This window comes from Colobus angolensis, unplaced genomic scaffold (genome assembly GCF_000951035.1).
Source record: "Colobus angolensis palliatus isolate OR3802 unplaced genomic scaffold, Cang.pa_1.0 Scaffold257, whole genome shotgun sequence".
In the NCBI taxonomy this organism is placed as follows: domain Eukaryota; kingdom Metazoa; phylum Chordata; class Mammalia; order Primates; family Cercopithecidae; genus Colobus; species Colobus angolensis.
Window position 1 is genome coordinate 805068 of NW_012115788.1, and position 14051 is coordinate 819118.

Here is a 14051-nt window from a genome sequence, read left to right on the forward strand (position 1 = left end):
GCTCCATGCTTCCGTTACCTGGGGTGAAAAGGTCTGAGGGGTCCTGAGTGCTGTTCAGAAAGGTCAGACCCTGGGAGCATCTTTGTCTTTCCTACTCTCTCTTTTGCATTCTGAAGCTATCAGAGGTTCAAGCAGCCCTGGCTGCCCCTCCCAAACAAGAGCCTGTCTCCTGGTATTTCCCCTTATTCCAATACTTTTCCTATAGTTGTCAGCAACATGCATTATCTCTGCTTTTTTGCAACTCAAGTTACATTGCTGTTGGAAGATGGTATTATATTACAGTTAGGAAAGAAGTTAGATGGTTTAAACTTCTTTACCCAAAATGTTCAGGAGCCATCAAAATCGAGCACCTGGATTTTGAATTAAACAGAGAGACAGTTGGATAGAATTGGAGAAAGGGTTGGTGGTATAGTAATCAGAACTTTCCAAGTTTGAGATCTTCTTTTTCAGACAGATGAACACAGACTAATTTTATATTTAAAAAATTAAGAGAGATAAATTGCAAAGCGCAGTTGCAAAGTGCAACAGTGCCTGAGTGCTGACACAAATTCCTGTGCCTTCCGACAGATTTGCTGTGAGCTAGAAGAGTGTCAGAACCCTTGCCTAGAACTGGAGCCCTTTGACTGTGGCTGTGATGAGATCCTGGTGTACCAACAAGAGGACCCTTCAGTGACTTGTGATCAGGTGGTTCTCGTTGTCAAGGAAGTCATCAACAGGAGGTGTCCAGAGATGGTCTCCAACAGCCGGACGTCCTCCACAGAAGCCGTGGCAGGCAGTGCCCCCCTCTCCCAGGGATCTTCTGGGATTATGGAATTGTATGGTTCTGACATAGAGCCACAACCCAGCTCTGTGAATTTCATAGAGAACCCTCCAGATCTCAACGATTCTAACCAGGCTCAGGTGGATGCCAACGTAGACCTTGTTAGCCCAGACAGCGGACTGGCTACCATTAGGAGCAGCCGCTCATCCAAGGAGAGCTCTGTTTTCCTCAGTGACGACAGCCCCGTGGGAGAAGGTACTGGGCCTCACCACACCCTCCTCCCAGGGCTTGACTCCTACAGCCCCATCCCTGAAGGGGCGGTCGCGGAGGAACACGCATGGTCTGGAGAACACGGTGAACACTTCGACCTCTTCAATTTTGACCCAGCACCCATGGCTTCTGGACAGTCCCAGCCATCTTCTCATTCTGCAGACTACTCCCCAGCGGATGACTTCTTCCCCAACAGCGACCTGTCAGAAGGACAGCTCCCCGCTGGGCCTGAAGGACTTGATGGCATGGGAACCAACATGTCTAATTATTCATCCACTTCACTTTTGTCGGGGGCTGGCAAAGATAGCCTTGTGGAATATGATGAGGAGTTTGTCCAGAGACAAGAAAGTCCCAGAGATAACTCTGAAAGAAATTTGAGCCTGACAGATTTTGTGGGAGATGAATCCCCTTCCCCAGAAAAGCTAAAAAATATTGGAAAGAGGATCCCACCAACACCCATGAATAGTTTAGTAGAAAGCTCGCCATCCATGGAAGAACCAGCCTCCCTCTATACAGAAGATATGACCCAAAAGGCCACTGACACAGGTCACATGGGGCCACCTCAGACCCATGCACGGTGCAGCAGCTGGTGGGGTGGTTTGGAAATTGACTCCAAAAATATTGCAGATGCGTGGAGTTCCAGTGAACAGGAATCTGTTTTCCAGAGCCCTGAATCGTGGAAAGAGCATAAGCCAAGCTCCATTGATAGGAGAGCCTCAGATTCTGTATTTCAGCCAAAGAGTCTCAAATTCACAAAGTCAGGTCCCTGGGAGTCTGAATTTGGTCAGCCTGAACTGGGTAGCAGTGATATTCAAGACCAAAATGAAGAAAGCTTGTCATTCCAGAACGTGCCCATGGAGAAGCCGCCTTTGCCAAATGCATCTCCCCAAGGAACAAACCACCTGATAGAAGACTTTGCTTCTTTGTGGCATTCTGGTCGCTCTCCCACAGCCATGCCCGAGCCCTGGGGAAATCCTACAGATGATGGTGAACCAGCAGCTGCGGCGCCATTCCCAGCCTGGAGTGCGTTCAGTAAGGAAGATCATGCTGAAGCTTTAAAAAATACCTGGAATTTGCACCCAACAAGTGGCGAGGCACCTTCCGTTAGGGACCCAAATGAGTGGGCCATGGCAAAAGGTGGATTTGTCTTTTCTTCTTCAGAGCTACTGGACAATTCACCCAGTGAGATAAATAATGAAGCAGCTCCAGAAATCTGGGGCAAGAGGAACAATGACTCCAGGGATCACATCTTTGCACCTGGAAATCCCAGTTCTGATCTGGATCATACATGGACTAATTCTAAGCCACCAAAAGAAGATCAGAATGGTTTAGTGGATCCTAAAACTAGGGGCAAGGTATATGAAAAGGTAGATTCCTGGAACCTTTTTGAGGAGAGTATGAAGAAAGGAGGGTCAGACGTCCTAGCTCCTTGGGAAGACTCCTTCTTATCTTACAAATGCTCTGATTACAGTGCATCTAACCTAGGAGAAGATTCGGTGCCGTCCCCCTTAGATACCAATTACTCCACCTCAGACTCTTACACATCACCAACATGTGCTGGAGATGAAAAGGAAACTGAACACAAGCCATTTACTAAAGAGGAAGGTTTTGAGTCAAAAGATGGTAACTCCACGGCAGAGGAGACTGACATTCCACCTCAGTCACTGCAACAGCCATCTCAAAATCGAATCAGTTCAGGTCCTGGGAACCTAGACATGTGGGCTTCACCTCATGCAGATAACAGTTCTGAAATAAATGCCACTCACAATGCAGATGAAAATGAACTCAAGACAGAGCACACAGATGGTAAGAATGTCTCCATGGAGGATGACATGGGGGAAAGCAGCCAGTCCAGTTACGATGACCCCAGTATGATGCAACTGTACAATGAAACAAACCGACAACTCACACTTTTGCACAGCAGCACCAACTCCCGGCAGACAGCGCCTGACAGTCTTGACTTGTGGAACAGAGTGATTTTGGAGGATACTCAGTCCACAGCAACAATCTCAGATATGGACAATGATTTGGACTGGGATGACTGCAGCGGGGGTGTAGCACTCCCCAGTGACGGTCAAACAGAAGGATACATGGCTGAAGGTACCGAGCCAGAAACCCGATTTACAGTGAGACAGCTGGAACCCTGGGGCTTGGAGTATCAGGAGTCAAATCAGGTAGATTGGGAGCTCCCTGCCTCTGATGAGCATACCAAGGATGGTGCTCCCAGTGGACATCACACACTGAATGAGAAAAGTGGGCAGCTAATTGCAAACAGTATCTGGGATTCTGTCATGAGAGATAAAGACATGTCATCGTTCATGTTACCAGGTTCCTCATATCTCATAGATTCAGAGCAAAGCGAATTGTCTCCTGAAATCCCCAGCCATTCAGCAACTGTTAAAGACACTCACTGCCCAGATGCACCAGCAGCCTCTGGAACCAGTGAGTCAGGGGCACTTATATCTCATCTTGACAACCAGGAGACAGAGAGGGAAACCCTGCAAAGTGATGCAGCATCCTTGGCGACTAGGCTTGAGAATCCAGGGCATTTTGCACACCCAGATCCATGGAAAGGTCATAGCAATGGACAAAGTGAAAGTGAGAAGGAAGCCCAGGGAGCCACCAACAGGGAGCACCTTAATGAAGAGGAGGTGATCGCCTCTGGTGTGGAGAATGCCTCAGGGATTTCTGAAAAAGGGCGGAGTGACCAGGAACTGTCTTCTCTGGTTGCATCTGAACATCAGGAAATCTGCGTTAAATCAGGCAAAATCAGCTCTCTTGCAGTCACTTTCAGTCCTCAAACCGAGGAACCAGAGGAAGTTTCCGAGTATGAGAAGGGGTCTTACAATCTAGACTCCCGTGATGTGCAAACAGGGATGTCTGCAGATAACCTGCAGCCAAAAGACACCGATGAAAATCACCTCATGAGTCAGAGAAATTCAGGTGAAACTACTGGGACTTCAGATGGGATGAATTTCACAAAATATGTATCTGTACCTGAAAAGAATCTTGAGAAAACTGAAGAATGTAACATTCTAGAGCCAGAGAATGTGGGTGGAGGGGGACCTCACAAAGTTCCCCGAAGCCTTGACTTTGGGGATGCTCCTGTAGACAGTGTCATGCATGTCAGCTGCACAAGTTCCGAGATAACCAAAAATCTTGATGTTAAGGGGACTGAAAATAGCCTTCCAGGAGCCAGTTCATCTGGAAATTTTGACAGAGATACTATTTCTAGTGAGTATACTCATTCAAGTGCATCAAGTCCTGAGTTAAATGATTCTTCAGTTGCACTGTCTTCCTGGGGCCAGCAACCCAGTTCTGGGTATCAGGAAGAGAACCAAGGCAATTGGAGTGAACAGAATCACCAAGAATCTGAACTAATTACCACTGATGGCCAAGTAGAAATAGTTACCAAAATGAAGGATTTAGAGAAAAACAGAATAAATGAGTTTGAAAAGAGTTTTGATCGCAAAACTCCTACATTTTTAGAGATCTGGAATGACTCCATTGATGGTGATTCCTTGTCCTCTTTATCCAGTCCTGAAACAGGCAGATATTCTGAGCATCCAGGGACACATCAGGAAAGCAATCTCATCGCTAGCTACCAGGAGAAAAATGAACATGACATTTCTGCAACTGTGCAGCCAGAGGATGCCAGGGCCATTTCAACAAGCTCAGGTTCTGACGATGACAGTGTCAGTGGTGAAGAGTCAGTGGAGGAAGAGATCCAGGGGGCCAACTGCCATGTTGCTCAGGATGAATCCAGAGCTTGGGAGTCATTGAATGAATCTAATAAGTTCTTGGTCACAGCTGATCCTAAGTCTGAAAATATTTATGACTACCTAAGCAGCTCAGAGCCAGCAGAGAATGAGAGTAAGTCAAACCCATTCTGTGACAATCAACAAAGCAGCCCTGATCACTGGAATTTCTCACCGTTAACGGAGACTGAAATACAGATTACAGCAGTAGAGAAGGAGATGAGATCTTCTCCAGAAACAGGGAAGACAGGAGATGTTGCATGGCAAATATCTCCCAAAGCTGAACCAAAGAAAGAAGATAATTCTCAATTGGAAATGCTGGGCTTCTCAGCTGATAGCACTGAGTGGTGGAATGCCTCACCCCAGGAAGGGAGACTAATTGAGAGTACATTTGAAAGGGAGCTGTCTGATTCCAGTGATGTATTGGAGATAAATTCTTCCGTATATCAAAACGCCAGTCCCTGGGGAGTACTGGTTCAGAATGATGTTGAGCCCGTGGAAACACACGATACTAATCCTTTTAGTGACAACCATCAGTCACCCTTCCTGGAAGGTAATGGGAAGAACTCCCATGAGCAACTCTGGAATATTCAACCAAGGCAGCCAGACCCAGATGCTGACAAATTCAGCCAGCTTGTAATATTGGACCAAATCAAAGAAAAGGACTCAAGAGAGCAAACCTTTGTGTCTGCTGCTGGTGATGAGCTGACTCCTGAAACACCTACCCAAGAGCGGTGTCAGGACGCCATGCTGTCAGTCTGCGATCAGCCAGACGCAGCCCTTACTCATGCAGAGGAAAATGGTTGTGTTACATCTAATGTTTCAACGAATGAAGGTCAAGAAACAAATCAGTGGGAACAAGAAAAATCATACCTAGGTGAGATGACACATTCAAGCATTGCCACAGAAAATTTTCCTGCTGTCAGTTCTCCCACCCAACTGATAATGAAGCCAGGCTCTGAATGGGATGGCTCTGCCCCAAATGAGGACTCCCAAGGTACCTTTGTGCCAGATATTTTACATGGCAACTTTCAAGAGGGTGGGCAGCTGGCCTCTGCTGCGCCTGACTTGTGGATGGATGCTAAGAAGCCCTTCAGTTTGAAAGCAGATGGTGAGAATCCTGATATCCTGACACATTGCGACCATGACAGCAATTCTCAGGCTTCCAACAGCCCTGATATATGTCACGATTCTGAAGCGAAGCAAGACACTGAGAAGCACCTCAGTGCTTGCATAGGACCTGAAGTGGAATCCAGTGAGCTTTGTCTCACTGAGCCAGAGATGGATAAAGAACCCATTCATGAGCCTGGACAGGAGTTTGTTCCATCCAATGCAGAACTCGATTCTGAAAACGCAACTCCGCTGCCTCCAATTGGCAATCAAGCAGACATAAAGGGCTCCTCTCAGCCCGCCCCTCATAAAGGTTCACCTGAACCTTCTGAAATAAATAGTGATGACAATACAGATTTACAAGCATCAGAAAAAGGAGCCAGCCCAGATATGGCACCAATTTTGGAACCAGTTGACAGAAGAATCCCAAGGATTGAAAATGTGACAACTAGCATTTTTGTAACTCACCAAGAGCCAACTCTGGAAGACGACAGTTCTTGGTTATCAGACAGCTTTTCTCCTGAAAGTCAGTCTGGTGCAAGAGCTTTGTTTGATGGTGAGCCATGTTTATCCACAGAGAATCCTGCCATGGTTCCTGATGCTTTGCTAGCCTCAGACACTTGTCTGGATATAAGCGAAGCTGCCTTTGACCACAGTTTCAGCGATGCCTCAGGTCTCAACACATCCACAGGAACGATAGATGACATGAGTAGACTGACATTATCCGAAGGTCATCCCGAAACGCCAGTTGATGGGGACCTAGGGAAGCAAGATATCTGCTCATCTGAAACCTCGTGGGGTGATTTTGAATACGATGTAATGGGCCAGAATATCGATGAAGATTTACTGAGAGAGCCTGAACACTTCCTGTATGGTGGTGACCCTCCTTTGGAGGAAGATTCTCTGAAGCAGTCGCTGGCACCATACACACCTCCCTTTGATTTATCCTATCTCACAGAACCTGCCCAGAGTGCTGAAACAATAGAGGAAGCTGGGTCTCCAGAGGATGAGTCTCTGGGATGCAGAGCAGCAGAGATAGTGCTTTCTGCACTTCCTGATCGAAGAAGTGAGGGAAACCAGGCTGAGACCAAAAACAGACTGCCGGGATCCCAGCTGGCTGTGCTGCATATTCATGAAGACCCTGAGTCCATTTATTTGCCTGTAGGAGCAGGCGTCAACATTTTGTCTCCATCAAGCATTGACTGGGAAGTAGAAACAGATAATTCTGATTTACCAGCAGGTGGAGACATAGGACCACCAAATGGTAAGAAACATCCCATTCTTCCACCTCCAAGAAACCACTGCGTTGATTAAACTAGTGCATATTTGTAAGACACACTCTTCCTACCAATGAGGGTAGAGAGTAACTAACTACATTTGCAAGGCATGCCTCACCAAGTCCTGTATTATAACAGCAGTAAAAACTAATGCATATGCAGTACCTATCCCTGATAGTGCACAAGAAAATCAAATGACTCTACAAAATAAAAATATTTTCTAACTGGGTGTGGGGGCTCACGCCTGTAATCCCAGCACTTTGGGAAGCCAAGGAGGGTGGATCACCTGACGTCAGGTGTTCGAGACCAGCCTGGCCAGCATGGTGACACCCCGTCTCTACTAAAAATACAAAAATTAGCTGGGTGTGGTGGCAGCCGCCTGTAGTCCCAGCTACTCGGGAGGCTGAGGCAGGAGAATAGCTTGAAACCAGGAGGTGGAGGTTGCAGTGAGCTGAGATCACACCATTGCACTCCAGCCTGGGTGCTGGAACGGGACTCTGTCTCAAATAAATAAATAAATAAATAAATAAATCATATAAAAAAAACATTAAGTTACCTCTTTTAGATGATCATTTGCAAGGATAACAAATCGCACAATGTGTGCATTAAACCTTGTTCTCCTCTTCTCACTTTCAACTTCCACTTCTAGGTGACAGCAAGGAAATACCAGAAGTAGAAGAAGAAAAAGTAATTCCTGCCAAAGAGCCTGAGCAGATAAAATCAGAATACAAGGAAGGCAGATGTACAGAGAAGAATGAAGATCGTCATGCACTACACATGGATTACATACTTGTAAACCATGAAGAAAATGTGCACTCAAAGCCAGAGGCCTGTGAAGAAAGAGAAAGCATAGCTGAATTAGAATTGTACGTAGGTTCCAAAGAAACAGGGCCGCAGGAAACTCAGTTAGCAAGCTTCCCAGACACATGTCAGCCTGCCTCCTTAAATGAAAGAAGAAAAGGTATCTCTGCAGAGAAAATGTCTTCTAAAGGCGATACGAGGTCATCTTTTGAAAGCCCTGCACAAGACCAGAGTTGGATGTTCTTGGGCCATAGTGAGGTTGGTGATCCATCATCAGGGCCTGGGTGGTCTGGCAAGACTGTGGAGCCATTCTCTGAACTCAGCTTGGGTGAGGGTCCCCAGCTGCAGATTCTGGAAGAAATGAAGCCTCTAGAATCTTTAGCACTAGAGGAAGCCTCTGGTCCAGTCAGCCAATCACTGAAGAGTAAGAGCCGAGGCAGGGCTGGGCCGGATGCAGTTACGTTGCAGGCTGTCACCCATGACAATGAATGGGAAATGCTTTCACCACAGCCTGCTCAGAAAACCATGATCCCTGACACGGAAATGGAGGAGACAGAGTTCCTTGAGCTGGGAACCGGGAAACCAAGACCACATGGGTAAGCAAAAAGCTAGATTGATTTATTTTTTCCTGAAAAGCAATTTATTTAGAAACCTGGGAAATGGTTAGAGGTTATGGAATATGAAGAATACCTGGATGATAGCAGCTTTGCTTATATTGAATGCAAGGCACACCATCAGTAAAAACAGCTACTAGATGACTATTACCATAATGATGATTTATGTACATTTTCAGTCAAAAAGCCCCTTCAATTTTCATTCAGAGTCTTATACCTACCCCCCAACTGCCACTCCACCTACTTGAATACCTACATGACTCTTAAACAGGCAGTTGGGAATACAAGGGAATGACACTAACATTTAATCAGCACCTACTATGTGCGAGGCAGCTTGCATATATTATCTCATTTAATCCTAACATGCCAGTGAGGGGAATGGAAGGGATGGGGTTGAGTAGGGGGATTCAAGGCTCAGAAAGTTTCTATAACTTGCCTAGAATTAAGTAACCAGAGTGAACACTCTGGGATTCAAAGCTTGCCACCTGCAAAGCCTGTACTTTCTCAGTTGACACACCGCTTAGCATACAGAAAAGTCGTTTTCTGGTTTTATGTAAGCACCTAACTTATCACTGGAGACAGAGAGACTCCATAGCCGTCTCCAAATCTCAGTGTAAAACATGCATTCCCTAATTGGCAGAGAAATTGGCAAACTACTCACCAAATCAGTGATTCAGTCATTCATTCACTCATTCATTCATTCATTCACCATGTGGTTTTTGAAAGCTTGCTCTGTGCCATGGTCCGGGTAGCCAGTGGGCATATATCAGGGACTAGGATGTCATCGCTGCTTCCGGTCTCTGCTGAAACTGTTTAGCATTCTTCATTTCTCTTCATTTGTGTTTACGAAGCCCTCCTGCTTCCAGGGACAAAAGAACAAATTGTGAAAAATAACTTAAGTAAAGGGGAAGGTCATGTTTCCTCCTTGAAATGTAATAGAGAGAAGATATCAGCCAGGCACAGTGGCTCACACCTGTAATCCCAACCCTTGGGAACCCAAGGTGAGTGGATCACTGAGGTCAGGAGTTTGAGACCATCCTGCCCATCATGGTGAAACCCCGTCTCTACTAAAAATTCAAAAATTAGCCAGGAGTGGTGGCAGCACCTGTAATCCCAGTTACTTGGGAGGCTGAGACAGGAGAATCACTTGAACCTGGGAGGTGGAGGTTGCAGTGAGCCAAGATCGTGCCACTGCACTTCAGCCTGAGTGACAGAGCCAGACTCTGTCTCAAAAAAAAAAAAAAAAAAAAAAGGCGAGAAAATATATCTTTTCCTACTCAGCGTGGGAATATAAAGGACTATACATACCACGTACCCACAGTGAGTCAAAGAATCTGGATTCCAGCTTGGCTCTACCATGACTGATTATACATTTTAGGATTAATCCCAGGCTTAGGTTTTCTCATCCGTAAAATTAGTGAGTTGGGCTGAAAAATCTCAAGCCTTCCTGCAGTATTCAATTCTGGGAACTTAATTTGTGTGGAAACAGAATGTGTCCAGGAGAGCTTTGGCATTCACAAATTACATTTCTTGATGAAAGGAACAAGGACAATGGAAAGAATAGCCGGGGTATGTTGAGGGTTAGCAAAGTGCAGAAGGGGTTAAAAGCTCTACCATATTCCAGGGCAGCTTCATAAATCCAGACGTTGTCAGCTGGCCTAATCCTCCTTTCTTCCTGTCAAGCTATTTTCTTCCAGAGAGACCTCAGATCCGTTATCAGAAAGTGAGTAGCAGATGGATCCCAGCAGACCTGCTGGCATTGTTATAGATTGAGCTCAGAACTCAGGCAGCCATGAGTTGGCTAAGCTATTGTTTGGCTTCTTGTCTGCATTTTGCACACGCCCCTGCAATCCAACAGATGACAATCGGTGTTCAATTGTGCCACCAGTACCTTTTCTTTCAACGAGATTTCTTTGCTCATCCCTTTCCGCTCAGCTTTCGTAGTACTGAAACTTTTCTCACAATGGGAATGGGGCAGATTTTCCCTCCAGCATGTGTATTATCTTTTGCAGAAATAATTTACTCTGAATGTGTAAGTCTCCCTCTGTGCTAGATTTTCAGAGAAGGAAGAGTTGTCTAAAACAGTGGTTCTCTGAGTGGGGTCCTAAGAACGGCAGCATCAGTATCACCTGAGTGCTTGTTAGAAATGCAAATTATCGGCCCCAACTCAGACCTGCGGAATCAGGAACTCTGGGGGTGAGGCCCAGTCAGCTGAGCTTCAGCAGCTCCTGGTGCCCTCCAAAGCTTGAGAACCACTGGTTTAAAACATACCGTCAGTCGTTTAGGAGTTTACAAGTTCATTGAAGAGTTAGACATAAGTAAAAAGGTAGATAGCAGTATAATATTTAAGTCAAGCTAGTCAAAGCCCAGTGTCAGTTTAAGTATAAAATAGGTACCAACTATGGGCATTTAGCTATGGACCGGGTGCTAAATACTCTCTGTCGCTGTTTCACTTTACAACGGCAACCTTTGCGAGACAAGAGTTACACAAGTGAGGAAATAAGAGGAGAGACGTCTGTTTCGGGCGCCTTTAGGGAGCAGGCAGCAGGAATGGCTTATTCTCTGTCGGACACAGGAGACAGAGTGCCCAGCGCCCATGATACTTTAAGGAGCCCATGAGAATATTTTATAATCAGAAGAAAAAATCATTATACTTTCACGTGGATTACGTTTTGTCTTTATGCCAACAATGTTATAAAATAAATTTTTAAAAAATGTTTTAGCGCCAGAAGGTGCTTACGAGGGCAGAAGTGCCTAGGGCCCATGAAGTCGTACTGCAGCTCTGAGAGGTACATTTAAAACAGTCACTAAAGGAAAGGTCATACTTTGGGAAGGCGAAGAAGAGGGTGAGAAGCTGGCTGAGTGAACTGGGATGAGTACTATGAAGGAAGTCATGGAGACAGGAAGGTCATCAGAGAAGCAAAACAACGAGATAGCTGTGGTTTCCCAAACAAAAACCTGGAAATATCTCTGATGCATAATCTGATCATAGAACAGAAGATCCAAAATCAAGACCGTTCTGCAAAAAAGAAAAGAAAGGCTCTTCTTAAATAGAGATAGGTTCATAGTATGTGCAATATGACTCACCAGTTGTAAATCAGCTTCTTCCCTCCCCTCCTCAGCCTCAGCCTCTCCGAGCTCCCAAACTGTTTTGAGAGCTGCAAGCCACATTTTCAAAATCTGAGAAAGCATGAGAAAAATGCCTTTTCTCCTCATATGCCGCCTACTGACTCTTGTTAACAAAAGTTGTTACTAGGACTGAAAGCCTCTCTCCCTTGAGATCTGCAGCACTGCTTCACGTTCCCTAGGATCAGTCTTTTCAGAATCCTTTGCCAACACCTTTGTCATCCTCCAGCTGTAGACCTGTCCAGCAAGGGATCAAATACCAGTTCCCCAAGACAGTGATGGATGTGCCTGATCTTTCCTACATAGTCACAAAGAATATTTGCAGGATAGGCCGGGCGCGGTGGCTCAAGCCTGTAATCCCAGCACTTTGGGAGGCCAAGACGGGTGGATCATGAGGTCAGGAGATCGAGACCATCCTGGTCTACACGGTGAAACCCCGTCTCTACTAAAAAATACAAAAAAATAGCCGGGCGAGATGGCGGGCGCCTGTAGTCCCAGCTACTGGGGAGGCTGAGACAGGAGAATGGCGTAAACCCGGGAGGCGGAGCTTGCAGTGAGCCGAGATCGCGCCACTGCACTCCAGCCTGGGCGACAGAGCGAGACTCCGTCTCAAAAAAAAAAAAAAAAAGAGTATTTGCAGGATAATCTGTAGCACACAGACCTTTCTTAAAAGGAAGAAACACTTAGCTGTTTATTTTAAAGAAAGCATGATTGGAAGAATGATGTGTGAAGAAGGGGGTAATCTGGTTACATGTTAGAGTTTTTCAGAAAAACAGAATAGGAGATATCTGTATTTATATCTCCATCTTGCTATCTAGCTACTGAGAGAATTTTAAGGAATTGGCTCATGTGATTATGGGGGCTGACAAGTCTGAAGTCTGTAGGGCGAGGTGGCAGCCTGGAAACTCAAGCAAGAGTCAGCATTGCAGTCGTGAATGTGAGTTCTGCAGGGCTGCAGGCTGGAAATGCAGGCAGGTTTCTGGGCTGCAGTCTTCAGGAGAATTCCTTCTTCTTCAGAAAACGTCAGACTTTGCTATTAAGACCTTCATCTGATTGGATGAAGGCTCCTCACATTATAGAGGGTAATTTGCTGTACTCAAAGTCTGCTGACTTCAATGTTAATCACATTAAAATAATACTTTTACAACAACATCTAAACTGGTGTCTGACCAAATCACTAGGTACCATAGCCTAGCCAAGTCAAAACGTAAACATTAACTCTCACAGGTTATAGCAAAAAATCTGATCTATATGTTAAACAAGGATTAAGTCATTAAAATTTTAAAAGTCACTATCTGAATTATATGAAAATGTGACAATCAATATACAAATATATTGGCTTTCCATAGATATGAGCAAAGAAATAATATGCAAGGGAATAAAAGAAAATCATTTCCAAGAGGACTGGGAAAATGGATGATACTCAACTGATGAATCTTTGGGAGATGCAGGCAGCTGTGGGGGATGGAGGATGGGGAGGAGAGGAGGAGAAGAGAGGAAATCGTTGTCTCGTGTACTTTTGAAAGAGTGTTTAGACATAACCTGACCCTCGTATTTGTGGAGCTGTATCTTGTTTCCTAGCTCTGTGAGGTGAGGTATTCAGTATTCCCTGAAATAAAGACGACCTTCAGACACAGTGTGTTTGGTTCTATGGTGATCTGTCTGCATCCTTTCTTTTTAAATTTGTAATTTTTCACCTTTTTTCCCCATCTGATAACACTATAGAAAAGAATTTATCTTTCTGCTTGTGAGTGACACCGTGAGATCTTTTTGTTTTTCGTGAAATCAGGCTTTTTCTGTCTATGACTTACAGTTGGGGAGTTAGTACATTGGGTCTTTTATCCACGTGAATGTTGAAAATCAGAAATAGATTTAAAAATCAGTTGACTCTTTCTCTCATTGTTGGGTAACGGGAACTCTGAGAAGCATCAGGCTGACCGAGCGTACCCCACTTCTGAACATTTGCCGTTTCCAGAGATGAGCTGATGCTCTCTGAACTCCGGTGTGCCCTTGCTTCTTCACCGTTTTTGGGCTTTGCCCTGTACCAAACCTGGAAGAACAAACTTAGCACTGACTCTGCGCTCATTTATTTTTGTCATTATATTTGATCCGTTGGTGCGGTGTGTTGTTGAGTTGGTGGTGGTAAGTATTAAAAGTCCTATGCTGGGCGCCGTGGCTCATGCCTGTAATCTCAACACTTCGGGAGGCCAAGGCGGGTGGATCACCTGAGGTCACGAATTTGAGACCAGCCTAGCCAGTACGGCAAAACCCCATCTCTACTAAAATACAAAAATTAGTTGGGCGTGGTGGCACACCCCTGTAATCCCAGCTACTC

General features: G+C 45.4%; 1 protein-coding gene across 4 annotated transcripts in view; it reads left to right on the top strand.

Moving 5' to 3' along the window:
• PRUNE2 (prune homolog 2 (Drosophila)) overlaps nucleotides 1-14051 on the top strand; it is a 302133-nt gene that overhangs the window by 200502 nt on the left and 87580 nt on the right. For all 4 annotated transcript variants that reach the window (XM_011947005.1, XM_011947007.1, XM_011947006.1 and 1 more), the window contains 2 exons: nucleotides 568-7162; nucleotides 7825-8572. In XM_011947005.1, the coding sequence (XP_011802395.1) occupies nucleotides 568-7162; nucleotides 7825-8572 (7343 nt within the window). The remainder of the gene's footprint in view (nucleotides 1-567; nucleotides 7163-7824; nucleotides 8573-14051) is intronic.